Source organism: Sprattus sprattus (genome assembly GCF_963457725.1).
Source record: "Sprattus sprattus genome assembly, chromosome: 13".
Taxonomy (NCBI): Eukaryota; Metazoa; Chordata; class Actinopteri; order Clupeiformes; family Clupeidae; genus Sprattus; species Sprattus sprattus.
In genome coordinates this window covers 27342913-27370628 of record NC_137911.1, presented here as the reverse complement: position 1 = coordinate 27370628, position 27716 = coordinate 27342913, and the positions used below count along the sequence as shown (strand labels likewise).

General features: G+C 44.9%; 2 protein-coding genes across 2 annotated transcripts; one reads left to right on the top strand and one right to left on the bottom strand.

The window, feature by feature from the left end:
* Positions 1-2811: 2811 nt before the first annotated feature.
* Positions 2812-24296, bottom strand: strn3 (striatin, calmodulin binding protein 3). The gene is made up of 16 exons (XM_080849957.1): positions 23838-24296; positions 13920-14023; positions 13694-13767; positions 13479-13557; positions 12146-12322; positions 11573-11711; positions 10919-11060; positions 7517-7653; positions 6843-7018; positions 6509-6556; positions 6069-6190; positions 5548-5715; positions 4671-4811; positions 4218-4325; positions 3508-3594; positions 2812-3252 (listed from the first exon to the last, which is right to left on the bottom strand). Exons 1-16 carry the CDS (start codon positions 24084-24086, stop codon positions 3083-3085), a joined length of 2121 nt encoding a protein of 706 aa, XP_080706083.1. The 5' UTR covers positions 24087-24296; the 3' UTR covers positions 2812-3082.
* ap4s1 (adaptor related protein complex 4 subunit sigma 1) lies at positions 23339-27716 on the top strand. The gene is made up of 6 exons (XM_080849958.1): positions 23339-23478; positions 25334-25494; positions 26071-26157; positions 26728-26800; positions 26877-26908; positions 27326-27716. The coding sequence occupies exons 2-6, from the start codon at positions 25357-25359 to the stop codon at positions 27452-27454; spliced, it is 459 nt and encodes a 152-aa protein (XP_080706084.1). The 5' UTR covers positions 23339-23478; positions 25334-25356; the 3' UTR covers positions 27455-27716.

Genomic DNA, 27716 nt, shown 5'->3' with positions numbered 1-27716 from the left:
TATTGCTGATATACTTGTATGTTTTGGCCGACTGTGAGGCTCAGGTACAGGTGAGAGTTTCTCTCCTGTTTCCATGGTGACTCATTGGACTCTTGGAGAACAACTCTGATCTCTACCCTTTTAAGACCGCACTCAGTCGCTATCTGAACTGAGCATCCGAAACAACCGGGCTTCACTTGTTGCTGTCGCCTATCGAGCTCTGAGCTCTTTGTTTAATGCCGTCCTGAGGAGACTGGCGCGGAGAAATCGAACTGAAGGTCACCACACCACTGCTCCTACTGAGAGACACGACTCGAAGCACGACGGCCATCTAGTGTGACTGACGGCAGTAAATGTCACGTCCACAGTAAAGTCGTAAAGGCGCTCACAATAGTGAGGTTGGCGAGGAAAGCGCCCAGCTGTTTGTGGTTCTCTTCGCCGTGCTAGTTGTTCTCTCGTTTACTCTTAGCCGCTTTCTGACACTGACGCCTCGCACACGCAGGTTACCTTTCTGTCTCTGTATATCTTTACATATGCATGTTCACCTCCTCTTTACGAACCTAGGGTGGGAAGGGGAGAACAGAATGATTGTATATTTCTGTCATAATTTATTACTTTCCTCTCAATAAAGGACAAGGTATTTTTACAATGTGATCCGCTTGTTATGGATGATTAGACAATCAATATCTAGCCAGCCGATGCTCGCCTAGTCAACACCCATCACTGTTCCGGAAATAAAGGTCTGCATTCTCCAAATGGTGTTGAGGCATACTAGTGTGATGGTCTTACATAAGACCATACCCTTGGCCAGATGACAATACTTTGCTTGATCAGACAAATACAGTTACAGAACAAACCTATCAAGAAATGTGCCACACAATAAGGCTGGTTAGGGACACCTCCACACACACACAGCTCCATGGTCCAACAGAAATAAGACTTATAAGGGACACCTCCCCGGTCCTACAGAATAAGACTGGTTGGGGACACCTCCAAACACACACACACACACACACGGCCCCATAGAATAAGGCTGGTTAGGGACACCTCAGAAAACTCAATTCAACTTCACTACACACTCGACCTTCCCAACTTAGTCCAGTGTGAAACACACACAAACAAACAATCTACCCAGACCTCACAAAATCTACAAGGAGTCTTAATGTATGTACAGGTACACCATTTAATATTTATTATAGACATTTTATATACATTACTTTTCAACAGCGGTATTTTGCTATGTGGTACAATCTTTAAAATCTGCTGATTCATAGTTTGTAAATCAAAAACCTTACAAAACTCATCAAAACTCGCAAACTGATCAGAACTTTTTTTTTTCCTTTTGGAAGACTAGAAAAAATACTTTATTGTATTAATCATGCATTACACAAACAAAAAAAAAATCTTTAGTTACACCATAAACTGTAGCATGTTTGAAAATAAAATGTTTTACAGGATAAAAGTAGGGAAAAAGTACAACCAAACACAAGATGCTTAGAACCGTGATTCATCTCGGATGTTGCTATTCAAATCCCTTCCGTTTAAAAGAAACAAAAAATGAAGAAACAGAAATACCCCAAAAAATAACAGTTCCTCCGTATGCTTCAAAGCACTGATCTGTAGCGACACCAAGCGGCTTCTTTCGCTGTGCGGAAGCCGCCATTTTCTTTCAAAACTTCTATTTTCGAGTGCCGCTCCTGCGGCTTACCGCACTCTCATGAAATAAAGATCTCAAGAACAACCTAAGACCACACTCTTTCATGAAATAAAAGATCTCGAAAACATCCTAAGACCGCACTCTTTCATGAAATAAAGAACAAGACTAACCAAACTGTGAAATAAATACACGGATAGCGTTTTTTGTTTCGTTTTCAAAGATGTCTAACCCTGTGATAAATTAACTCTAATACAGAAGGTGTACAAAAATATCACATAGTGATAGGATGCTGCAGTTAACTTTAGAATCTTTAAGAGCTCTTCCAGAAGCCAGGACCTGTGGGTGCACCTCTCGTCCTACAGTCACGGGTGGGGGATGAGGGGAGGGGTACGCGGTCCGGGTCAAGGAACAGAAAGCTTTGGGAGACATGACCCAGACAGTGGCCAGAGTGGATCGGCTTCGGATCCGGCCTGTATCTGTTCCCGAGTCAGCGAACGACTGGGAACGCTATCCTTCCTTCACCGGCAGGAGCCCAGTCCGGGAGCGGGGAGTAAGGTTGGGCGGGGGGGGGGTGTCAGAATGGTCAAACGCTCTTCCTCTCCAATGAATTAAAAACTGAAATTTTCAGTGCTGTTATGGCAGTCTTTATTTATATAAAAAGGATTATAAAAACTATATATTTATATATATATACTTTTTTTTTTTTTACACAAAATGTCATGAAACTAATAGCTAAGGTATGAGGGTGATCGAACTGAGGAGGTTTTATGTCTATTCTCTTTTTTCTCTCTCTCTCTTTTTATGCTACAAGAGAAGTCGCAGGGGAGACTGGGGATAGAGAACTAAACACCCAGTCTACGACGGAGGAGGGGGGTGGGGTGGGGTTCTAAGGTCCAAAAAAATGACCTACTGACGCACATGATTCCAGAACCACTCAATGGTTCCCCAACAGAACCGATTTCTGCCCAGCTTTCACGCACTCGAAAGGCTACAGAAGCTAGCTTTGTTTTTTTTTAATTTAATCCCCCCCAGCTGCAACTTACAGTAAATTACAGTTAGAACAATACTTCAGTTATTTTGTGTGTGTCTGTCTGTCTGTGTTTCTCTTGCCAGTCTGGGGATTTGACCAAACTGGAGAGAGGGGGTTTAGGGGGAGGGGATGCAGTGCCCCCCCCCCCCCCCCCCCCCATAGCAAAAGAGGCTCCCCCCCTCAGCTGGAAGTCCTTGCGAGCGTCAGCTCTGCCAGGGTTCCAGGAGCAGGAGCAGGAGGAGCAGGAGGAGGAGCAGGAGGAGGAGGAGGCTTCGTTGTAGTGTTCAGGGATGCTACCGTTACACAAGGCAGTGAAGCAGTCTGTTTCTCAAGTCTGTCCGTGTAATTGTGTGTGTGTGTGTTTTGTGTGTATGCGTGTGTGAGGGTTCCAGGTCTCTGTCCCGCTCCGAGGACTTTTACACAAAGACTTTGGCGAGCGCGTCTGCCCCGGCACTGGCGATGTAGGCCTTGGACGGGTGGAAGGCCACGTCGTAGATGCTCTCGTCCGACTTCTTCCGGTGGGCAGTGATCTCCTGCACGCACGTCTTGCTGTCCAAGTTCCACAGGCGCACTGAGCTGTCATGGCCTGGGGAGGGGGGGGGGGGGGGGGGGAGGAATAGAAAAAGAAGGGGGAGGACAGAAAAAGAAAACAGTGAATCTAAGTATCAGAGACAAAGAAAAGGAGAAAGGGCTCAAAGGTTGATGTGTGAGGGTGTGTGTGTGTGTGTGTGTGTGTGTGTGTGTGAGAGAGAGTGTATTTGTGTGTGTGTGTGTGCGAGTGTGTGAGTGTGTGTGTGTGTGAGAGAGAGTGTATTTGTGTGCGAGTGTGAGTGACTCTTACTTCCTGACATCAGGTAGATGCCATTGGGGTCCACTGCCAAGCAGGTGACAGCGTCTAAGTGAGCCACCATGGCATGGATGAGTTTCCCTGAAGAAGAGAGAAGACGAGTCAAATCTCACATGAAAAGTCTTACACATACAGCCATACCTGGATACAATTACGTCATGTGTAGTCAGCGGAGGTTAGCAGGTCGTTTTAGAGAATAATAAAACTTCTTGAGCAGTTTACATATTGTGTGCCTTTTTGTGTTCAAGAGTGATTTGAATGTGTACATCAGATGATAAATGTAATTACTGTTCTGATTTACTTTTGTCTCGCCTGTCGTAACTGCATGAATGTCTTGGTGTCAATAAAAAATTGATCACAAAAAAAAAAAAAAGAGTGATTTAAATGTTACCATGAGCTCTATTTTATCTCTATGAAATGGCCCAGGGGTTTAGTCATGTTAAGTGGCGCCAACATAGAGCGAACACGGCTGAAAATAGCTGCTGCACGTCACCCACACCAGTGAGAAGACCCTGCCCTTCCCAGAACAGCGTATGGGAACACACACACACACACACACACACACACACACACACACACACAAATACAAACTAACCATACACAAACACACACACACACACTTCCCAGAACAGCGTATATACCCAGGAGTGTACTTTAAGAACAGCAGCATGGAATGCCATGAGCTTGGGTGGAGATGGACTTACCCGATTTGTTGTCAAAGAACTTGATGTGCCGGTCCTCGTGGGCAGTTACTGTGACGGGCAGTGTGGGGTGGCTCACCACACTGTTGATGTGGTTACCGGCGGGCAGAGCTGGGGTTGGACGGAGAGAGGAGAGAGAGGGTCAATAGGGCATGGACACACCCAATGGGCATAGCTTCAGCCACTTCACACGAGCAAGGAGTTCCATCAGCATCAACAGACACTAAGACTGGCTACATGACCACTGGCAGTGATAACTTAGTGAAGAATATTGATAACACAATGCTGAATTGAGCAGTAGTAGTTGGCGCGTGTGTGTGTGTGTGTGAGCGAGAGCGAGAGAAAAAGCTTGTTTAGTGTGAGTGAGTCTCTGTAAAAGCTTTCTTAGTTATTTCACTAGTGTAAATGTTGTGTGGCCTGTTGTGCGTGTGACTGCAGACAGGGGGCGCCACTCACTGCTCTCTCCCTGAGCGGGGAACACTACGAAGGGCTGGGACGTCTCCAGGTCGTAGATGACGGCATTGCCCGTGTTAAAGGACGTCACCATGTGCGCAGGGTCACAGCCTGTGAAGTCCACTGCCGTGGGGATACCGTGTTCTGGAGAACAAGACACACACACACACACACACACACAGAAACACAGAGAGAAAGAGAGAGAGTTTGAACATTTCAGAGTACTTTGATAAATTCTTACCAACAGGTGGTTCACAGCTGCTTAGCAACCTGAAGGACAAACCTGAGCAAACTAATTTAGCTTCTCTGGTCTATTTCAGACATCACCTAGCCTAGCCTATTTCAGTCATCACCTAGCCTAGCAACACTATATATTTCTGCCTGAAAGTTAACACAGACCAACTTGGCAACAGAATAAAAACGGCCTACACTCTGACGTAGACAGCCAGGCAGACGGGGAACATTTCTGAACCCTGACGAGGACCAACTGAGCAAGAGAGAGTATTTATGGTTGAATACGGCCTTAAAACCTGCTGCTAAACCAAAGCCACAGATACATTGAAACAGTTACAGTCAGTGACGTTGCAATGCAATATTACAGTAGGCAGCTGGTAAGGGCAAGGCAAGAGTTCATCATCAGTACTTGAGTTCTTTACACTGGCATTTAAAAAAAACAGTGCTGGGCCACCCTACGTTGCAATTTGGTGACGTGGACCACTTCTTCAAACAGCTGGGAAGAGCAAGGCAAGAGTTCATCATCAGAACTTGAGTTCTTTACACTGGCATTTTAGACCCGTGCTGGGCCACCCTACATTAGAACGGGAACATCGTCAAGTCCTGTGGGGAAAGTCTGCAGGAACAGAACCGAGGAGAACCTCACCTTTCTCTACGTTGTAGGTGGTGAGGCAGGAGGTCTTCTCCTTAGGGTTCCAGAGCCTCACGGTTCCGTCGGCGGAGCAGGAGAGCAGCCGGTTCTTGATGCCGCTGTAGGTCAGGCCCCACACCGCATCTGTGTGCCCGAGCAGAGAACCTGCCAGAACACTAGGGTCTGAGGGGAACAAGAAAAAAAAACGGTTAAAGAACCTGTTCCTAAGCGATTCCCAGTCACGTCACAGTAACAGCTTATAAATGAAGTCAATCGAGATCCAAACTCTGCTTGTTCAGCACCTGTGTGAACCGCGCTGTGGATGGTTCAGCTAATGCTGTATGATGGCACTTAACACAACCCAAACTGATAGTCGGTTCTGTCAACACAACCCAAACTGATAGACAGAACCGACTATCAGTTTGGGTTGTGTTAAGTGCCATCATACAGCATTAGCTGAACCATCCACAGCGCGGTTCACACAGGTGTGCCAGTGCAGTCCAGCTCATTAGAGGGTTAAGTGTGGGCAGGCGTACCGTAGGTGTCGTATGGGTCGACGTTGGAGCTGGGCATGTTCCACCACTGAATGGTCGAGTCGATGCCACCACTGAAACAGTGCTCTCCGCTGGAGCTGACCGCCAATGAGAGCACAGGCCCACTGCAGAGAGGGAGGGAGAGGGGGGGGGAGAGAGAGAGAGGGAGAGAGAGGGAGAAAGAGAGAGAGAGAGGGAGAGAGAGGGAGAAAGAGAGAGAGAGACAGAGAGAGACAGAGAGAGGGAGACAGAGAAAGGGAGAGAAAGGTAGAGAGAGGGAGAGGGAGAGAGAGAGAGAGAGAGAGAGAAAGGGAGAGAGAGAAAGGGAGAGAGAAAATAGTGATTTAAAATGGGATTCACTCAGCCAGGAATCAGTATTAAAGTAAAAGTATTATTATATTATGTTATTATATTAAATGTGTAGCACACTCTCAGATACTCACACATGGGCTCTGAAGGTGTAGATGGGCTCCACATCAAGAGAGGCACTTCTGGAAGGAGAGGACAACGTTAGCTTCAACACGCCACACGTGACTCAAGTCTGCTATTGCTAAAGCCATTCCCCTTTGTGGCTTCTCTGCAGTAATGTTATTTGTCCAGTTCTAATTTATATATACAGTACCAGTCAAAAGTTTGGACACACCTTCTCTTTTCATGAGAAGTGTTTTCTTAACTTTTTTGGTTTAGTACACCATTCCATGTGTGTTCTTTCGTAGTTGAAATACCTTCAGTATTAATCTACAATGTAGAAAATAATAATGTTCCCTGAGCACTTGCTTTTTGGCGGGGACCGTCTTCTGCAGGTTCCACAGCTTGAGCGTGTGGTCTTCAGAGACGGTGACCAGCACGGGCTCCACGGGGTGGAAGGCCAGGGCGCGCACCCCGTCAAAGTGGCTGCGCAGCGTGTACTTGGGGTTCCACGTCTTCCTGAACGCGTCCTTATTGGTCGGCAGCTGAAAATCATGAAAACGCTGGGTTTGAAACTCTGGAAGCACATGGCTGTGTGAGTGGAGGGATGAGGAGAGGGTGGGGGGGGGGGGGGGGGGCTGGAAGTCAGTGACTAGTCAGTCACACACACACACTGAAGAGCATAACCATTTGACATTTTGGCCTGTGTGTTTCTTAGAGTGTGTGCCACACTGATTTGAACTGTTGTGTTAATGGAGCTGTTATGGTGGAACATTGAGGGCACTTCTCAGTCACTTATAAAAGAGAACGGGGAGAAAGAAATAGAGAGAGAGAGAGAGAGAGAGAGACGGAGAAAACAGAGACATTAATAGACGTGTGTGAGATAGAGAGAGAGAGCGAGAGAGAGCGCGAGCGAGAGAGACAGCAAGAGAGAGAGAGACAGCAAGAGAGAGCGAGAGAGCAAGAGAGAGAGAGAGAGAGAGAGAAAGAGAGAGAGTGAGAGAGTGTGTGTGTGTGTGCAAACGGATGCCAGGCGTGCTTACATCATAGCTGTATTCGGCCTCGTCGTTGGCCACGGTGAGGTCTGCCAGGTCCCCCAGGCCCAACACGCTCTCCAGGCCGTCCTCTGAGCTCAGCAGGAAGGACTTGCCCCCTCCGGACGGGTACGGCAAGGGCTCAGCTAAGAATAGGAGCAGCGCAGAGGAGAGGATCAGTAAACAACATGCCACACCTCGGAGAAGGGAACTCACACTTACACTCCCATAATGCACACACACACACACACACACACACACACACACACACACACACACATGACAGAGCCCACAGTGTGTGTGTGTGTGTGTGTGTGTTTGTGTGTGTGTGTGTGCGCATTATGTGTAAGGGTGATCAAGGGGCCTATGTTTGCTATGAAAAGCATGGACAGAAGGAGAATGTTGCAAGGTATAAACGGCATCATGGTGGAGTTAGCGCCATAGCAGAGGATGTGATCTGGGGTTATCAGAGTTCATTAAGCTCAAGAGGAAGTCAGAGGAAAATTACAAACGCTTTCCATTTTTCCCGCCCATTATCCAACCTTACACAAACATCCAGAGAATGTGTTCAAATCAGGTGCAGCAAGGTCGGGCCCTTCTACTGCATTGGCTGAGTGAGTGAGTGAGAGCAAGATAGTGTGTGTGTGTGTGTGTGTGGGGGGTGTGGGTGTGTGTTAGGTGTGTGAGAGGAGTCGAGTGAGCAGTGAGCTCAGAATATCCTGAGCAGAAGTAGAGTGGAATGCTGACACAGCATGGAGCCCTTACCGACACTACAGAAGGGAGGGGCCTAGTGCAGCCCAGATCAGATCACACACACACACACACACACACACACACACACACACACACACACACACTCACACAAAGCAATTAGCCATGGCAAGGTAGATTTCTACGCATAGGTGTGCGCGCATATGTGTGTGTACGTGCGTGTGTGTGTTTCCACTGGACCTCTGAGCCTAAGTACCTAGTCTGGATAAGAGACGCGGAGGATTATAGAAAGGCTATGGGTGCTGTGCTTCCTATAAGTCCTGCCAATGCAGGGCTTTGTAGAGAGAAGCCTATTTGGAGCGTGTGTGTGTGTGTGTTTGAATGAGTGAGTGGACCATCCTACTCCCAGCAATGCCATGTCCCATGTCGGACACAGAATAGGGTGTAAATTAGCAGATTGGCCATCCATTATTTATAAAATTGCAATTACCATGGTGCGACATGGAAAGAGTCTAAGTGTGTCAAAATTGTATATGTAGTTTTTCCTATGATTAATAACTTAATATGTGTATTGTGTGTGTTTATTGTTTGCACCAACGTCCCACAAAAAAATCCTGGTAGGTGAAAACCTACTTGGCAGTAAAAACCCTTTCTGATTCTGATTCTGATGAGCCGTGTTGAGGTGAGGACGTAGACTACTGTTAAATCTGCCAGGTCAAAGAATTTATACCGTAAGCTAGAGTATATTCAAACCCTGCTAATCAGTCTAACACCTTTGTTTTGAAAACCGCTTGGCTTCAACCTCTTCTTCCCCTCCCTGGTTAATCTAGTCCAGTGGTTTAAAGCCGTCTCTAAGGCTCCCTGGCTTTGTCAAAACACATGGCAATGGATCACATTTTGCCATCATTGGTGTAGGAATAAAGTCATCCTTGCATTATCCAATTATAAAAATACATAAACACTTGGTCAACTAAAATGTGCATCATATGCTACATCATGACCTTGTGCCTCTTTGCCTCAATAGAGGTGGCTTGAGAGGGTGTCTCCTTCAGATAGCTTTGGATTCGAATCTTGTTTGCCTTCATGACTGCAACTGCTGACTTAGCAAAAAGTTTGATATGGGGCGAGATGTTGGCAAACAACAGAAATGTAATGTTGAAAGACAGTCGACTGGGGATGAAAGAAAGAGAGCGGTTTTGGAGCTGCTGTGGAAAGCAGAGCAGAGCAACGATATTTTTAAGAAATGGATCAAATCTCCAAACTCTACTCATAAAAGAAGTAGCATTAATGCAGTAGTAGTAAAAGAAGGAGTAGCAGCAGCACCAGCAGTAATAGCAGCAGTAGTAGCAGAAGTAATAGAAAAAGTAACAGTTGCAGTAGTAGTAGTAGTAGCAATAGTAATAGAAGTAGTAGCAGTAGTAGTAATAATAGTAATAGTAGTAAAGTAGCAGTAGCAGCAGATATAATAGTAGCAGTATAAATAGCAGCAGTAGCAGTAATAGCAGTAGTAATAGTAGAAGTAGCAGTAGTAGTAGCAGTATTTAACCCAACATATATTACTATTACTACTGCTAATACTACTATTACTACTGCTAATATTACTATTACTACTGCTATTACTACTGCTAATACTACTAGTACTACTATAACTACTGCTAATATTACTATTACTACTGCTTTTACTACTATAACTACTGCTATTACTACTATTACTACTGCTTAAATCAGTCAGCTCCTCTGACTCCATAACGAACACCATTCATCACGAAGCCTCCCATTTCCCCTCATGTCCACAGAGCCTCTCTACATCCCAGCCACAGCAAGAACCTGATTGGTCCCTCAGATGCCTCAAATGCATCTCTGATTAAAATGACAACTTTATTGAGGTAGGCAAAGACGTATGACCATTGATTAATAGATTGATTGACACATTGATAAATCAGGTGACAAATTGAGTATTGATTCATTATTAACTTGATTATTGGATAGGACAATTGCCTGTTTAAAATGTTTAGCACCTACATAGCATTGGAATCAAGGACACCTCCCAAGGCTAACGGCGTGATAAAAAGACATTTACACGTACAAATCCTGACACACTCCACAGGGTGACGTTCCCGCCGAAGGAACCTCTTGGTATTGTGAGTCACTATGGATTAAAGACGTCAACATCAGTAACCTTATGGGCTCCTCGTAGAACACAAGATTCTAAGGCCTGCTGCCTGCACATCATCACACGTGAGATCAGTGTGGTCATCATGCCAGTTAATTCTTACTTGCTGCATGACGTTGACATGATGCTAAAGATGCTAATGGTGAAGATGCTAATAGTGCATATGCTAATGCTAAATATGCTAATGCTAAAGATGCTAATGGTGAAGATGCGAATAGTGAATATGCTAATGCTAAATATGCTAATAGTGAAGATGCTAATAGTGAAGTTGCTAATGGTCATTCATTTCATTCAGGAATGTATTGCATCTCCTTCTCAAACCAAATACAGATTCCGGCCATAAAATCGGTGACGTCTTAAAGGATGATAACCTCAATATTTTTATTTTTAAACGCACGGTCTTCCAGAAGAATGTCCCTAAAGTAATCAATGTCCCTGAGCAGGCAGAGCTAGCTCCAGCGTGCTATAGGGAAGCTCCAGCAGACTTGTTTGTGTTGAGCGGAGTCGAGTCGATTCTGGCTCCTTACCCCAATCCGTGCCGTCTCCTGAGCTGCGGGCCTCTCCTGCTCCCTCCCCATCCTCAGCGTTGACCAGGAAGTCAAACTCCTTCAGCGCCTCCTCTGTGTCGGCATCATCAGGCAGGTCAGACGCCAGACCCTCATTCCCCACCTGACACACACACACACACGCACAGGCACAGAGGAAACTTTACTTCAACTGCAAAAAAATGAGTTCAATCGCACACAACTGATCGCACACAACTCCACATGGTAAGAATGCTATTGTAGTCAACACTCACTACTGTAACTATACTACATCCTGTACAGGATCGACATTGATATTTCCTATTCACTTTAACACCAATGAAGACTCGCTCCCCTATGTTCCTTCTGCCTCGAACAGTTAGCAAAGCCATCATTAGGAGTGTGCTGACGTTAACTACTCGGAGGCTCCAACCGTTAATGCATTCAAAGACACATTCTGCTGACTCAGGGTCAGACCTCTGTCCATCTCCTGACCGCACACACACATTAATAATGGAACAACTGGTGTTGGTGTGAGTGCGAGTGCGAGTGTGCTGCAGTGGTCCACTCCCTGTACTGTTCCCGTTTTGTTCAAAGTGGGCCAGAATAAGTGTGTTGGGCTGAGAGTTTAGAGTAAGGTAGGGAGGTCTGTTTCACCTTTATTTTATGCTTCTTTATTCTGTGTTTCTCGCGGTCCGAGATGTCCTCCATCATGTCGCCTTCCTCATCCTCGTCTTCGTCGCTGTCGTCAGCGTTTTCTAAGAAGTTAAACGTTTCTAGAACATCTCCAGGATTCCTACCGGGAGAACACATGAGAGCAGATGGCACCTCAGTTAGTGGCTAACGCCTTACTACAGACATTGCTCACATAAAAGCATATGAGCTATGAAAACACACACACACAAATCACAAACAGTTAAAAAGGCATCCACTAAGATGATACAAGTCAAATGGGCATAAATATTCCTGAGAAAATGTGGGAATGTTTATGTTGGCCATTAGGTACAGGCTGCAAAGATGAGTTGGCAAGTGATCGAGATTGTTTAATGAAACCAACTGCATCTGGGTATGTGTGCAGGGGCTGCCGATGGGACGGCAGCTGCAATGCAGCAAGCGTGTGGCAGATGTTTGCAATTTTGCTGAGGTTTTTTTCCCCCCAGTTGAGCAAGTGTGTGTGTGTGTGTGTGTGTCCAATGCCTGGACGCAGGACCTCGGGGAGACGCCCCTCACCTTTTCATGTCCTGTCCCTTTCTCTTGGCGGGAGACTCGCCTCCGTTGAGGATCTGCTCCAGGTTCTTGCTCTCCACCGAGCCGTTCTGCTCCGAGCCTTGCAGGCCCAGTAAGGAGCGCACCCGCTGCGACCGCACGTCCAGTATCGTGTCCGTGTAGCCTACCTCCTGGAGATACCTGAGGACAGAGGAACACAAATACATTCACACATTTTGTAGACATGTCTAAATTCAAAGCAATTCAGCCAGTATAGTACTGAACATCATAAGGTTAGAATAGCAAGCTACCCTACTAGATCCATCTTAATATCTGTGATTAGAAGTAGCCTACAGGCAAGTCAGTGTACGGCTTCATGGCTACATATACAGGAACACAAATAATACATTCACCCATTTTGTAGACATACCTAAATTGAAAGCAATTCATACGGTTGGAATTGCGAGCTACCCTATTAGATCCATCTTAATATCTGTGTTTAGAAGCATACAGGTAGGTCGGTCGGCAGCCTCATGGCAACTAGGATCACATATACAACACCAGTGAAAAGTTTGGACACACCTTTAATTTTTTGGAGAAGTGTTTACTTTTATTATTTTCTACATTTTAGATTAATACTGAAGATATTTTAACTACGAAAGAACACATATGGAATGATGTACTAAACGAAAAGAGTGTTATCTACCATGTAGGAAATAATAAAAGTAAAGAAAAAAATTCTCAAAAAATGATAAGGTGTGTCCAAACTTTTGACTGGTACTGTACAATGGCCACAAAAACATCTGAGAGGGAGCCAGCCAATAAACCTGGTACATCCCAGTCCAGGAGCCAGCTGAGGTAATCAATACATCCAGCCGAGGTAATCAATACATCTATCTGAGTGCTTCCATTTCCTGTATGCATGTCAGTCTGGAAGGAAAACCTCTGAAGCTAAAGCATTTGTGAAGACGAAAGGCTTACCAGAACAGGTATGCCTAACAGAGACAAAGAGTCTCGACCTTCATTAGCTTAACCATAAGAAGTTAATGGGAAAGGGAGGGGCTTATGAAGCTTAAACAGGAAGTAATGAGTGTGTGTAACGTAGACCCTCAAGGGTCAAAACAAGCTGTGCAAGTAAATGAAAGCCAAGTCATTTTAGGATTTGTGTGGCGTGAGTTCCTGGATGTTTCACAGCACAAGGTAGCTGGATGAATGTGTTCCTTCACCGCTGTGTTTGCGTGCAAGAGACAACAGACTCACTGTCTTAGGAGCTGGAGATGGAGAGAAAGAGAGGAGCTAGAGACGGAGAGAAAGAAGGGAACTGTGTGTGAGTGTGTGTAAAAGACGACAGACTCACTGTCTTAGGAGCTGTCTGCCCTGTTTCCACGTCAACTGGCTGTTCTGAGGAACGGCGGGGGCCTCTGTGTCTTTGGTATCTGACGTCGGACAAAAATCACAACAGTGCAGTCAGCCGTTGGACAGACCAAAAAAAAAAAAATCACACATGCACGTCAAGCCGGGTGGCACTGATCGGAGATGAAGTGCGCAGCGCACGTACACACACACACTTACCTGATTCAAAGCTTGGCATCTTCACTTCCCCCTGATTGAGTTCAGTGCCATATTTTAATTTATGGTATTTTGCTCTGAGACACACAAGCACACAAGAGAGAACACACACATAAATGAAAACACAGAACCATCAGAATGTTGTCTTCGGCTTATTCTTATATTCAAAATGATGTGGTGTCCCTATGGGAAGTATTTGTTCTCAGATCAGTGAAACCTGAAACCTCACCTTTCTTGTTTTAATGCATACTCTAACATCTTTATTCTTCTGACCAAGTCGTTCTTTAGATTTTCTTGACCCTTCCTTTCTCCCTGGAGGAATGCTATTCGAGCCTGAAAGACAAAAGGACACACTAATTAGTGCACCATTCTGGGGGCCTGTTACCTTAAAAGTATTCTCTTCCTTGACACAGTTAAGGGCTTTATATGTATGAGCCTGAAACATCTCCACAACACACAATACCAAGTTTGCATTTGACCCATCGGTGATTTACAATGGTGGCAGATAGTGGGAAATCATGAAATATCTATTGGGCCTTTAATGGTGTAATCAATCAATCAATCACTATTTGCTCTAATTTGAGTAATTGTGAAAGATCTGGTAGTTAAGAGCTAATTATTTTACAGCTAAATAAACCCATATAAACTGGCAAAAGCCCAATACATTACATTTACATTTAGCAGAAGCTTTTATCCAAAGCGTCTTACAAGTGTGTATATACATTTTACATCTACACTGATGGCAAACTGCACATCAGGAGCAATTAGGTGTTCAGTGCCTTGCTCAAGGACCCTTCGACAGGGAATCGAACTAGCAACCTTCTGATTACTAAATTACTTCTCTTCCTCCTGAACCAGTGTCGCCCCAGACTCTAGGACATCATAAAACTACAGTAGGGAATACATTTGTTTCTAGCATAGCGGGTTCAAGTCATAGTTTCTAGCATAGAGGGTTTCTAGCATAGAGTGTTTCTAGCATAGAGTGTTCAAGTAGTCTACTCAATCTTGGTTGGTGTTAACACGCTAGTAACATTCCTTATGGTTAAATTCAAGCACCTGGTGTTAATCATCCATCCTGACGGTGTTAAAGAGCAACAATGGTGTTTGGGGGAAATTAACTTCATATTAATTGTTGAATCATCACAAATAAACCGAAAATAAAACTCATCTCAGCAAGGGAACAAAACAATTTTCTGCTGCTGTTGCCATGTTGAAATAACTATGCACATTTGTGATGAGTTGGTAGGCCTACTTCCTCAAAATGTCAATATATCTAGTGTATATCCTTTTTGTATAACCTTAGTTTATTCATTGATCAACCCAGATCAAGCAAGTCACTCACTGCAAGTTTTCCATTTTTAATATATGATGTCATCAAATTGACATTAAGTAGAGGTAGCCATATCAGTAACACACACACACAGACACACACACACAGAGACACACACACACACAGACACACACACACACAGACACACTCACACACACACACACACACACAGAGACACACACACAGCCCCCCAGCACTAATTCTGGACCAGAGTTCATCCACTCTTGAGTAATCTGAAGCGCGCCGTCATATGAGTCACTCCGCACTAGTGAATGACAATGACATGGCAAACGGAGGCCTTTGGCCAAAAAAAAGGCCTGCCTAAATCTGTGTGGAGTCTTTAAATTTAGCCGTTTCTGGAAAAGGAAATAGGTTGCCCCAGCAACTAATTTAGGTCAAGTGCAGCGCTTAAAAACTTTCCCCGAACTTAACCTCTAGCTTTAATTGAGAGTGTGCCCTGAATTTTAAGGGCACATATAATACACCATGTGGATGAAGCTAGACTTTTGATCATCAACAACTGGAAGCCACCTACAGGTTTCCCCATCATCTGTGAGTTATCACTACGTCAGATGGGGGAGCCCACAGCCTCTATCTGATCAGAATTCAGTTTCTAAATTGGGCCACGCTTGCTCCCGACTGAAGCCCAGGCTGGCTGCATCTGACCCTGGATCGGCTGATGAGTTGGGAACGGAACATGAGAATGAAGTGACCGTGAAACCCGATTCCGCCTAAAAGGTTGCTGAGAGTGGGTGAGGGGCAAGAGCGGGCATGGGGGGGGGGGGGTATTTATAACCCACTGGCCCCTTATACTCCATTTGCTCATGATTGGAGTCAGGCTGCCCATGGCAACCCACTCTGTTTGCCAGGTAAACTAGGGGCAAAAACCCCCGAGGTTGTCATAGAGACGGAGTGGGGCGCTATGCGGTCACCATGACGGCACATGTCACATGTTGCTTATTTAAGGCAGTCCAGCAGCTCTCTGATGTGGGATAATAAACACTCACAGAATCACCATGCTATGTCAGCTTGCATAATTAACAGCTGAACAAGTATTGTACCAATGCCAAGAAGCGTACACAGCACACTTGCTTCTAGGCTATCAGGTAATGTGTGGAAGGTAAAGTGCTTGGCGCATTGCTAGTTATGGTAGGGACTAGCGTAATCCAAAGAAGTGTAGTGTTTGATCCAGCTAATAGGAATATCTCTTTAAGCACAACGTTGACAACGGTGATGTTGCACTAGAGGTGTGTGTGTCATTGCAGGGAACAACACTAACCGAGTTGGTAACATTTATAAGCCACTAAAAGCATGACGCGAGTCGAGCGTTAGAACGTTAGAGAGAGCGGACCACTTTTTCGTTTTGTTCAGAGACTAAACGAAGACATGGCAGCAGCTTCAGCAACAACTCAACTGAGGGGGGCCCCGATCTGAATAATGGAGGTATTTATACTATAAAGTGGACGGAAAAGGCGAGCCCCTGAACTATAGTGTGTCACGCAAAGGGAGCGAACACGCCAAACATCTGTTGGACAAACATCCCGACCTTTTCAGACGATTCAGAAGACCGACATGTCATAGGGGGGTGAACTAGCCGGCTGTTATGCCCATGAAAGAAACACAGAGGGTTCGAAAAAGCCTCTCAGCAGCAGTAACATACATATTAGGCTACATAGCCTACATATATGCTTACTGCTAAAAGTGTTGTCCATTAACATTTGGGGGATTCGGTTCACTACATTGATATCAGAGCAAGCCTTTTCCTGGCTGCTATGCTAGCTGACTAGCTAGGGAAGCTTAAACTGTTGAAATGGACTTGAAATGAAATACGAGCTAGTTATCCAACTGAGATAACAGTCTCCTCAATTGAACTTGCTATTATAGGAAAAGATAGAAACCCTCAAAGCGTCTGTGTAGCTTCACCTTTAAACATAATTACATAATTAGTTCATATTAACACACCCTAGCCAACCAGCCTAACTGCCATTTGTTTGGATAGTTCCCCAAGCTAGAGAAAGCTAAGACGGCTCATAGCTGCGTTAACAGGCATGAGCTCTTGCATTGTTGGCCTCCATAGTATTCTATGATATACAGACAAGACTTCCCTGCACTTTCACTTACAAAGACCAAAAGTGTTCCTTTTAAGGGGCTGTGGGTGGCAATGCACTTCCTGTTCCTAGACTGCCAGAAATTAAAAGAAAAAGAAATGAAAACGGTTCAGACCTGGGCTTTGGTCGAAGTCAAAAAATGATGTCCTATGTTACTTTAGTTTAAATGTTGCTGCCGTAAGGAATTGTGGGGGGCATTATATCCTTTCCTTCGTGATGGATGGTCCAGTGTACCCTAAGCTAAAGGAGATATGAAAGGAAGCCCTCAAGCACCCTTCCTTCAGCATTTAGAGAATTTGGCCAGGTCTCATCATAACTGCCACATAGATACTTCCAGGTCATTTCACTCAGTTAAGAACCTTCTTAGGCAAAAAGGACTATTCGACCGTAGCCTTGGGCTATTCCATTGCATTTCCCATGCTAAACAAATCGGCCGAGCTGTTTGATGCACTCATAACATATCACCATGGGATGTTTGAAATTTAAGAACAATGTCATGTAAATATGACGCATGAAAGAGAACGTACTTCCGCTAAGGCAGAGGACTTCAGTTGAGTAGGAAGTCCTTCAGTGTGGTCCAGATCACATTTGCATACACACTGCTAAAAGAATGTGGCCATCTGAACGTGACAATGGGTCCTCAATGCATCTTGAGTGTATTTACCCAAATTTACACATGTACTTAAGAGCTGTCCACTTGTGATCGGATCACGCAAAACATCGCCAAGTGTGAACAGCCTCTTAGAAGCTCAGTCCAATATGTGGGTTACGGGACCAAACCAAACCTCCTTCTCTCAGTCTGGCTGACAGTTGACCCATCACTCAGCCATAGAAGTCCATGGGCAGCAAAGGAGATAAGGACGAAGAGGTTTGAAGGTCAAGCTTGACAGTTCAGTTAACACACCCACCACAGGGACAGGAAGCCAGGCCAGCTTAGTAGTTGGTGGCGTGGCAGTTAGCATATAGAGCTATAACTTAGCTCTTCAAACCAACACAACGCCAACAGGTCAGGACACAACAATAAAGATAAAGGAGGGGGATAAAGGGCCTGAAAAGTGACACCGTGTATGCTATAATTCTGTTGGACATGTTATTCACTGCCCTCCTCTTCCCAATGCTCTCCCTTGAGGACAGCCTTAAGCAGTTATAATGCAGTGCGTGTTCACGTCTTTTGGGGAAAGCGGCTTTAAGGGGAGGCCTGAAGAAAGGGGCTGAGATGTTTTCAGTTATCGTATTTTGACTGGTTTCACTAACGTTGCGTTCCGCGTTCCCTAGCTTTAAGGTATTAATAATCTCGATCTTACCCACTCACTGACATTCAGTGAAGTAAAGCATCTCAAATCGAACAGAATGGAGGCAGAGATGGTAAGGACTGAGAGTGGCCGAGTCAATGAGAGTGGAGTGTAACTCCAGGATCTCAGTGGGAGGACTGGAGAGCTGCTCTGCCAGATCACCTCACTACAAACCCAGTGGCCTTTCACTTTCTGGCAGGCAGTGGAGGAAACACTCAAACAGCCCCACACTATGTGTGTGTGTGTGTGTAAGTGTGCTTGTGTGTTTAAGTGTGCTTGTGTGTAAGTGTGCTTGTGTGTGTAAGTTTGCTTGTGTGCAGTTGGTACACTGAAGGCGATCCACCATGTGTGTGTGTAAATGTGCTTGTGTGTGTAAGTGTGCTTGTGTGTGTTAGTGTACTTGTGTGTGTTACTGTGCTTGTGTGTAGTTGGTACACTGGAGGAGATCCACCATACGTGTGTATGTGCATTTGTGCACAGAATGCTGAAACAGGTCTACTCGGAAAGTATATGAGTGTTCTGGACTGGGACACGTGTGTGTGTGTGTGTGTGTGTGTGTGTGTGTGTGTGTGTGTGTGACTGAGCTGCAGTGGGCACTGGGAGGTCTGTGGCTATGGAGGAGGGGTTCACAGGAACAGCTGTTTGCATTTGTCATTGTGCAGGGAACAGCCTGACAAACTGGCCTCTGGGTCCACTCTCAGAAACATGTCAAACTGTACACAGAGCGCCAGTTCACCCACCCACACAAACAAACACAACATCTCAGTATCACACACACACACACACACACACACACACACACACGCTCACACAAACACAACATCTCAGTATCACACACACACACACACACACACACACACACACACACACACACGCTCACACAAACACAACATCTCAGTATCACACACACACACACACACACACACACACACACACACACACACGCTCACACAAACACAACATCTCAGTATCACACACACACACACACACTCTAAATGTTCAAGTAAGAAATCAAATTAGCTAAACGAGCTAGCGTTCCCCCAGCTCGTTAAAACTGCGAGCGGCCTCTGAGTCACGATGCCGTTCCTGGAGGCTGATGGCAACAGAGGCGAGCTGTGAGGTCAGAGGCGAGCGAGGGGCGAAAGCGGCGGGCTCAGAGGGGGTTTGGGGTGGGGGTGGGGGTGGAGGAAGACTTGCTGAGGTCACTGCCCAAACTGAGTGGCTGACAAAAGCAGGAATAGCCACGGCGGTCGACCCAAAGCGCATTCCTCCGGCCTTCAGCTGTCTGATAGCCCCCTGAGGGGCCGTGGCCTCCACAGCTCAGGCCTGGGCTCGGACTCGCGTCACAATCCCCTGCAAAATAACTTGGGGCGGGTGCTACTGATGTTATACCTCTCATCATGAAAGCAGGAACCGACAGTGAAGCACGTCTGAATGAAGAGTGGGGAGGAAGAACACAAGCGTAGAGTGAGGACCTCGAAACACCTTTGAGGCGGTGTGTGTGGAAAGTGCAGATGCCGCACATTTTTGGCATTTCCCCCTGGGCAGCGTGAGGCTGGAGTACACAGGCTCGAGGTGCACTCTTGCTGACATTTACAGGGGGGAACGGGTTGTGCCAAAGCCCGGCAGCCTCTGATTACAACACACACACACACACACACACACACACACACACACACACACACACACACACACACACACACACACACACACACACACACACACACACACACACACACACACACACACACACACACACACACACACACACACACACACACACACACACACAAACACATCTAAATACAGGATCTTCCACTCTGCTAGACTTTGGACCACTGGCACAGAAGAATGCAGGGGACATGAGAATGCTGTAACATGAGCCGCTCTGACAAGACTCATGGGGCTTACGGAACAACGCTACGCTCTGGTGACAAATATGCCCGAAGTTCAAAACAAAGCAACTCAACGTTATGTTATGCTAACAAAGCTTTGACTGCAGTAATAGCCACTGACTGGAAAACAAGGACTGCATCTCAATTCTAGATTTCATCATCATAAAGAATCCCACTTAATATTTTGTCATCACAACTAGTCACAAACTAGTGCTACATGTATATGCAAATGTATTGTAGTGTAGTGTAGGCATCTAACATCTAGACTATTTGTTTGCACCAGTAAGATGTCTGTGTTTGTTTGAGACCAGCCATCCAACAACAACAACCAGAAAAGGAACACATTTCAGCTAAGTCTGACAAGCTCCCCACACTTTCTGGATATCAGAGAAGACCTGCTGATCCTGAAGTGAGGCCTCACCCTCTCCACACCCTGCACCAAGTCAAACACTGACCCAAGGTCTGCTCATCTTGTTCAGGGAAGCCTAATGACTTGCAGCCCCATGCCTGAATGTGAAGCAGATGAGTGTCATTAGCACAGCAAGAGAGTGCTGAAGGCCGTGGGGAAGGGTTGCGTGGAGGTTATGTAGGGGTTCCAGGGGGAGGTCAACACATGGGATGGGATCCATATGGTGAGGAGCAGCAGCTGCGGGTCGTCTGTCCTCAGGTCACACACACACACACCGCTAGCAGAGGAAGGGGGAAGAGAGGAAACGCTGGAGCTGGAGCTGCATTAGCTCACAACGAGCTGCCATAGAACTACATACAAGATACAAGACACACGAGCACACACACGCCACACAGACACACACACACACACACACACACCACACAAGAAGTGATGGAGTGCCACACTAGGAAGTGGACAAGGGGTCCTTTGGATGCCTGCCAAGATGTGCAGAACAAATGACTCAAGGTTCTGGAACATTCCAACAGAGCATTCAATTCATGTCTTGAGTGGGTTCCTGTTGAAGAGATATAATAAGGAGTGCTGTGTGTATGTGATTGCATGTGTAGCCGTATAAAATGTAAGGGGGTCGGGCGCAGATCATCATTAGTTGATACTGAACTACAGCCTAATTTGAGAACGAGGAGAGTGTGTAAAGGACAGGACAGGACAGGGAGACGGAGGGTGAGGCAGAAGACGTCTCAGCTTTGACCTACAAACCACATCTAACCCACATAACAGTGATTTCCCCTGCTGATGTGAGCACTGTGGACAGAGGAATGACTTACGACTAACCAGCTCTCAGCAGAGACTGCAGTCACACAAACACCGAATCCTGAGCATTTACCAGAGACACACATTATAATAAATACAAGAAGTACCAAAAGAATGTCAGTTTATGAACACAAGGTGTAAGACCGGATACCTATAAACAACCATGAAGCAAAATTATACAAGGTTCTAAAGATGATTATACGAGACAATGGTCTCTATAGGGACAACTGTCTCTACCCGCCATTCGCAGTTTGAACTTCATGCGCCATTCAGTTTCAGCCCAGAGGGCAGCATGCTCTGAATACTGCTTCCTAGAGCAGGGATGGTGCGTCATGGTTAATTAACAGGTTGACAGCGTATATCCTACTGGAGTGGCAGCTCTGCATCTGTGAATACATGTCTTCCAGGCCTACTCTTTATAAGCAACCAACAGACAAGTATGGATTACAAACGGTTATTAAACAAACGTAATGACAGGCCCTAGGTCTGTCCTTTAGGACCAATACTCCCAAGAAACAAGAACAGATTTGTTTTGAGGGCTTACACCACAAGCAGTGAATGTTACGGTCAAGTCAACAAATAGCATTCCAGTGCCTCTTGTCAGAAAGGGGTTGGGAGCTTAGGTGAGTGTCATGCTGAAGGTATGCCTCATTGAGCAAGTCGGAGCAGGGGGAAACGAAATACTCCAACACTTCCACTTTTCCATGCGGACTTTGGCGTGTGGTGACACACAATAAGGCAGCCTGGGCCCTGTCATCGCCCACGCATGCATTCCTTCGATCCCATCACTTAACTGTTGCTTCTTGTCACTGTCAACAACAAGGAAACTAGCACACGGAAATGACAAAAACACGCAGAAAAGTTAAGCTCTGAGAAACTGGCACGATTTCCATGAGTATATTTCAACATTCATTCATAACTATTCATTTGTAACGTCACCGTTCAGTACTATCTGAATCATAACTGTCAACAGACTGACAACCACAAATCTCGGTTATTGCCTTTCAAATTCATCTAACTATTTGCCAAAGGAGCGGTTGCAAGGCCCACCCAGATATCTACTCTTATCTTTGGCCTATATGTGGAAGGTATTGGGAGCGCCGCAATAGGGTGCGGATTCGTCACTTTGATGTGATTAGTGTCCAGTCGCTTAGCTACATCTATATTTCCTTTTAATGTAACAGATGCGTCCGCCTTTGTTTGAATCCATTGTGCATTCTGCATGTAACAAGTAGAACTAATGTTAAAATGCAGGACAAAAGTACTGGTGATGTCACACTTGGAGGGATTTATACGCAATGTTACATGACTACTGCTGTCGTGTTTCCTATCTAAGACGCCCAGGTAAAATGGCTAGTTGAGTAGCTAACTTTGCCATCTACCTCACCAGTCTAAATCTGCCAACCTTTATTGTCGATGCGCAACAGAACGAGGAAAATATTTCACGCAACCCTGTTTCTATCAATACTTAAGTTAACCAGAATTGTCAACTGAATAACGAACATGATTACCGACACACTTCAGCAAAATTGCTGCTTATCATAGCTTGCCATTCAGTAACGTTAATATTCCTGACCTAGCAAATGGCTAGTAAGCAATCCTAAAAATGTTATCCATACTTTTCACACCAAACATTATTATTTTTGAACATATGACGACTACGCCAAAGCCGCATCAAATCTATCAGCAAATGTTTTCTGATGGAGGTCGAAACACTTTAGTGAACAGGCATACGCTGCTTAGCTAGCTAGCTAAATAATGACTAAGAGGACCTAGCCAAGCCGACGCCATGTTGACCAAACCAAAATGGCTGCATGAGAGATTAGTTGACAGGCGGTTGGTTGTATTTCAGTTGATTTCTTGTTTTGAAAAAATACGTACTATGTTAATGCCTGGACCCTATCAAATCAGCAAGACTTAAGCGTTTTCTTGAAACCTGTGGTAAGACCAGATTATCTAATCAAACTAAATGTATCACTGTTCCTCTCAAATACATCGATGACAAACCGTCTAGCTAAGGACAGTACATTATTGCTAGGTGCTAACCTAGCCACCTGGCTAGCACCAAGTTAACGAGCTCGGTGGTTCCTAAGGTTGCAAAGCTAAAGACAGAAAGACAACTATCTGTTTCACATCGATGCCGTTTTAAAAATAGAACCAACGTATATGAGACAAACTACAGGGAAAGTTAAGCAACAACAAATCCATACTGTTAACTTGGTTAGTGAGTTAGCGGGTATGCTAACGTGTCAACAATCCAGCCAGCTAGCGTTAGCTTGCTAATGTGTGCTATTTGATACCTGGAGCTCGGCCCTCTCCACTTCCCAATGAGCCCTTTCCATTTCGAAACGGGCCCATTCGTGTTGAATGTAGTGTAAAATCCCCGGGATTGTGTATTGCTGAGGCCGAGGCATCTCATCTTGTTGTTGGACCATTAAAGCGCCACCCCCTCCACCGATTTGCGGATTAACGTTGTTATTCCCCTGCTGTTGCTGCTGCTGTCTCGAGGCGGCCATTCCTACTCCTCCTCCGCCGGGGTGTTCATCCATTTTTTTAAATAGGAAAGTCTCAGTTGAAGTAACTGGTCAATTTCACCCAGTACTTCTTTTCCAACGGAAAGCGTTGTAGATGTGCAAGACAACTAGCGCCTCTCCCTGAGATGTCTCAGTGGGTCTTGGTAGAGGCGGCGCTCTGTTATGGATTTGATGTCAGCGCACGGATTTGCCGGCCGCCATTAGTGCGATCCTTGGATGAGAGTCTCCTCGCTCACTGCGGGGGTGAGGAAGAATTGGCTCGCACTGCATGATGGGACGTGTTCACCCAGCCCTCTCTCAGTCAGTCGTCCAAATACAGCAGCTGAACGAAGGCGAGCATGCGTGTGGCGCTGTGCTGTGTTAAATCCAAAGATGGTTTGGACACAAACTTGTGACATAAAATGTGGCCTCCAAATGTGTATAGTCTGTGTCTAAGTGAAGACAAATAGAAAAACAAACCCATTCAAATGAGAAAAGAAAACGCTCCTCTGAACTGCATCAGGCCGTCTGAAGTAAGCACTTGTAGCCTCGAATCCACATCCACATTTTCTAAACCTTAATCTCGATTAACAGAAAAAAAAAAAACTTGTTACTTGGAACCTTGAGTCATATTAATAATCTAGACTTCTACATGTAATGAGTACATGCAAGAAGGGTTATTCAGTGGGAAAGAGTAAAATAATCACATCGCACCAATGTACAACAGTCTGAAAGAGAATTATTATCTCTTATTTTACTAGCATAATCATTACAATAATATAGCCATACGTAAATAGGTGTAATTGTGTCAAATCCATTTCATGTTATGGATCTATCATTTTAGAACTAAATATTCTGCGCTGTAGGGTGCTTGTCTATCGGTAAGATTGTGAGCTCACTCAGGTGCATGTAAAGTCAATTGATATGCAGAAACTGTTGTGTTGTGCTCAGAGTTTACTACGGTACTTTTACTTGCTCACTAGGCTCTTTACAGCCTCTTTTCTCCAAAACAGTTTCAGCACTGTAAAACGATGTCATTGGCAGTGTATTCTATCAGTTTTTAGAAACACTGTGTTTATTAATTTACTTTCATGAAATGTACGGACAATTGTTTATATTGTGTTAATGGCAAACCTTTTAAGCATTTTATTTTTATTAGAAGAAGGTTTTTAAGCCATAACAAGACAAGGCATATGACTGACATATTCTACTTCTTTTTGCATCGATTACATTGTGTTGTGTGACATCTCTGAAAAGTATTCCTTCCTTATCTCTCTTCTCAGCAGGCTTTCCCCACCAGACTATCATGATCAAGTTCTTCCTAATGGTCAACAAGCAGGGACAGACTCGCCTGTCTAAGTACTATGAGAACGTGGACATCAGTAAACGTGCAGCACTGGAGGCAGATGTGGTCAAGGGATGCCTCTCACGGCGGAAAGATGAGGTTGGATGCTTTTGCACATGACTGAATTTTTTCATGCCCATATACTACTGAATATAAAGTAGAGCATAAGTACGGAAAACAAGCTGAAATGTACCTTCTAAACCTGATTGTTCAAATCCTTGATTGTGATTGGCTAAAAGCCGTTGTAAAACCCAGCATTACTTTACAATTTGACCTGATTACATTCCATATTACTGCGCAGCGAATGGCAAGGCATTCATATAGCGCATTTCATACCCAGTGTTCCATCTGGCTGTTGCGTTGCTTCAAGGGTTGCGTGGCAACGATTTATTTAGGAACTATAATTTTTAGTGGCGGAAGAATGACGGTTTATCATTAAACTATTGTTTCTTAAATTGAATTGTCTTTATTTATGAAACCATATCAAATATGTGTAGTAACAGGTTTAGAAAAGCAATAAGCCCCGCGAGTCCGTGCTTTGCGCTGATTTTAGAACAGGTAAGGGGGTTTAACGGCACTCCGCTTCGCGTCGTGCCTAACAACTCCCTTACCTGTTCTAAAATCAGCGCAAAGCACGGACTCTTGGGGCTTATTGCTTAATTTGTCCCTCTCTAGTGTTCCTTTGTGGAGTATAAAGACTACAAACTGGTGTACCGGCAGTACGCAGCCCTTTATATCGTGGTGGGCATCACAGACACAGAGGTGAGGGACCGATGAGCATACTTCCTCCTAGTACTTAACCTGCACTTACAGCAGTTACATTCCTGCACTTTTTTTTTTTACTATTTCTTGAGTAAAATAGTATTTATTGTTACACTACGTCTCTATTGCTCATAGCTTAATTGTTCTCTTCCTTGGACGTCGCTTTGGACAAAACCATCTGCTAAATGACAATGTATATGTAAATGTAATGTTCTTGGACCTAGACCATAGACAGCATTTGACTACAGCCCTTCATTATCTCCCCAGATCGTATGCCCGATATTGTTGTGGCTTTGTATTATTTAACTGTCATAGTTTCAGGATTAGACAGTCAGGTAGGTAGGTGTGTGGAGTAGATCTGATACCACATCAAAATCATTTACCTGAGGAAGTTATCCATTGTTAATTCTTATTTATTTACTAGTATTTATCACGTTACAAGATATGGGTTCTACAAATAACTCATTTCCAGTGGAAGTGGAGTATAAGTTTGACGTGTTTTGCCAAATAACTTTGTGTTCTTGGAAATGGATAGATATATAATTAAATAGGATATGTTTCATCCTACAGAACGAACTCTCCATTTATGAGCTAGTGCACAACTTTATCGAAGTTCTGGACAAGTACTTCAGTCGTGTGGTGAGTATTCTTTTCCTTCCATTATTTGTTGTCTAAATAAAGCTTTCAAAAGTAAAATGTGGATTTAGTACTAATCTGAGTATATCCTTCCCCTATACAGAGTGAACTGGATGTATCCTTTTCCAAAGCTGGGTCATGTTGTTTTGTTATTGATTAACTTGAACACAGATATGGTGACCTACAGAGGAGTCACTACACCTGGCACCAGGGACTGCATGTTCTCCCCCTCACTGAACATATACACTAAACATGGGTTAGGGTTAGTGCTGCTAATAAGGTCACCTCAAGTGCAGGTCAGTTACATAACATTGGTGATTTCTAGTCTAGGATACAGTGAGGACTGTTTGGTCACAGATATGGCAAAATATTAGCAGAAATATGCTTCTCCCAGTTGTTTTTAGTCTTGATGTTTTTACTCCAAATAGTACAACTCCCATTACTGTGCATGACCCTGCATTTACTTTCTGCTTTACGGCACAATCACACATCGATCCATATTGAAAGGGTTTCTCCTTCACCTTGGGCTCAGATCATGTTTAACTTGGATAAAGTGCACATTATCCTGGACGAGATGATCCTGAACGGCCACGTGGTGGAGACCAACAAGAACAGGATCCTGGCCCCCCTCCTCGTTTTGGACAAGATGGTGGAGAGCTGAGAGCGAAAGCCTTCCGCTGGTAACCGGGGAGACCATCCTGCCATTCCATGCATGCTCTGACAGGAGTGGTCCTGCACTGCAGGTGTAGGCCCAGGAGCGTAGCCACGTGGTGGCCAGGGGGGGCCACCGCCACCATTGGTCAGAGAATGGCCACCCTGCCGCCCCCCCAACCTCACAGCACGGCAAAAAAAAAATTAAATACAAAAAACCCTCCTGAACAGAAACGGTATAAAAACTGAAATAAATGTATTAGTATTTTTTA

What these genes read in the sequence shown, in the direction of transcription:
- strn3 (XM_080849957.1), bottom strand. Translation starts at nt 24,086, where the DNA reads ATGGATGAACACCCCGGCGGAGGAGGAGTAGGAATGGCCGCCTCGAGA. An exon ending in GGCAGACAGCTCCTAAGACA is followed by an intron (nt 12,323 to 13,478) that starts GTGAGTCTGTCG and finishes CTCTGTCCTCAG; the next exon opens with GTATCTCCAGGAGGTAGGCT. An exon ending in AAGGGACAGGACATGAAAAG is followed by an intron (nt 11,712 to 12,145) that starts GTGAGGGGCGTC and finishes TTCTCCCGGTAG; the next exon opens with GAATCCTGGAGATGTTCTAG.
- ap4s1 (XM_080849958.1), top strand. Translation starts at nt 25,357, where the DNA reads ATGATCAAGTTCTTCCTAATGGTCAACAAGCAGGGACAGACTCGCCTG. An exon ending in TGGGCATCACAGACACAGAG is followed by an intron (nt 26,158 to 26,727) that starts GTGAGGGACCGA and finishes TTCATCCTACAG; the next exon opens with AACGAACTCTCCATTTATGA. An exon ending in CTATACAGAGTGAACTGGAT is followed by an intron (nt 26,909 to 27,325) that starts GTATCCTTTTCC and finishes CCTTGGGCTCAG; the next exon opens with ATCATGTTTAACTTGGATAA.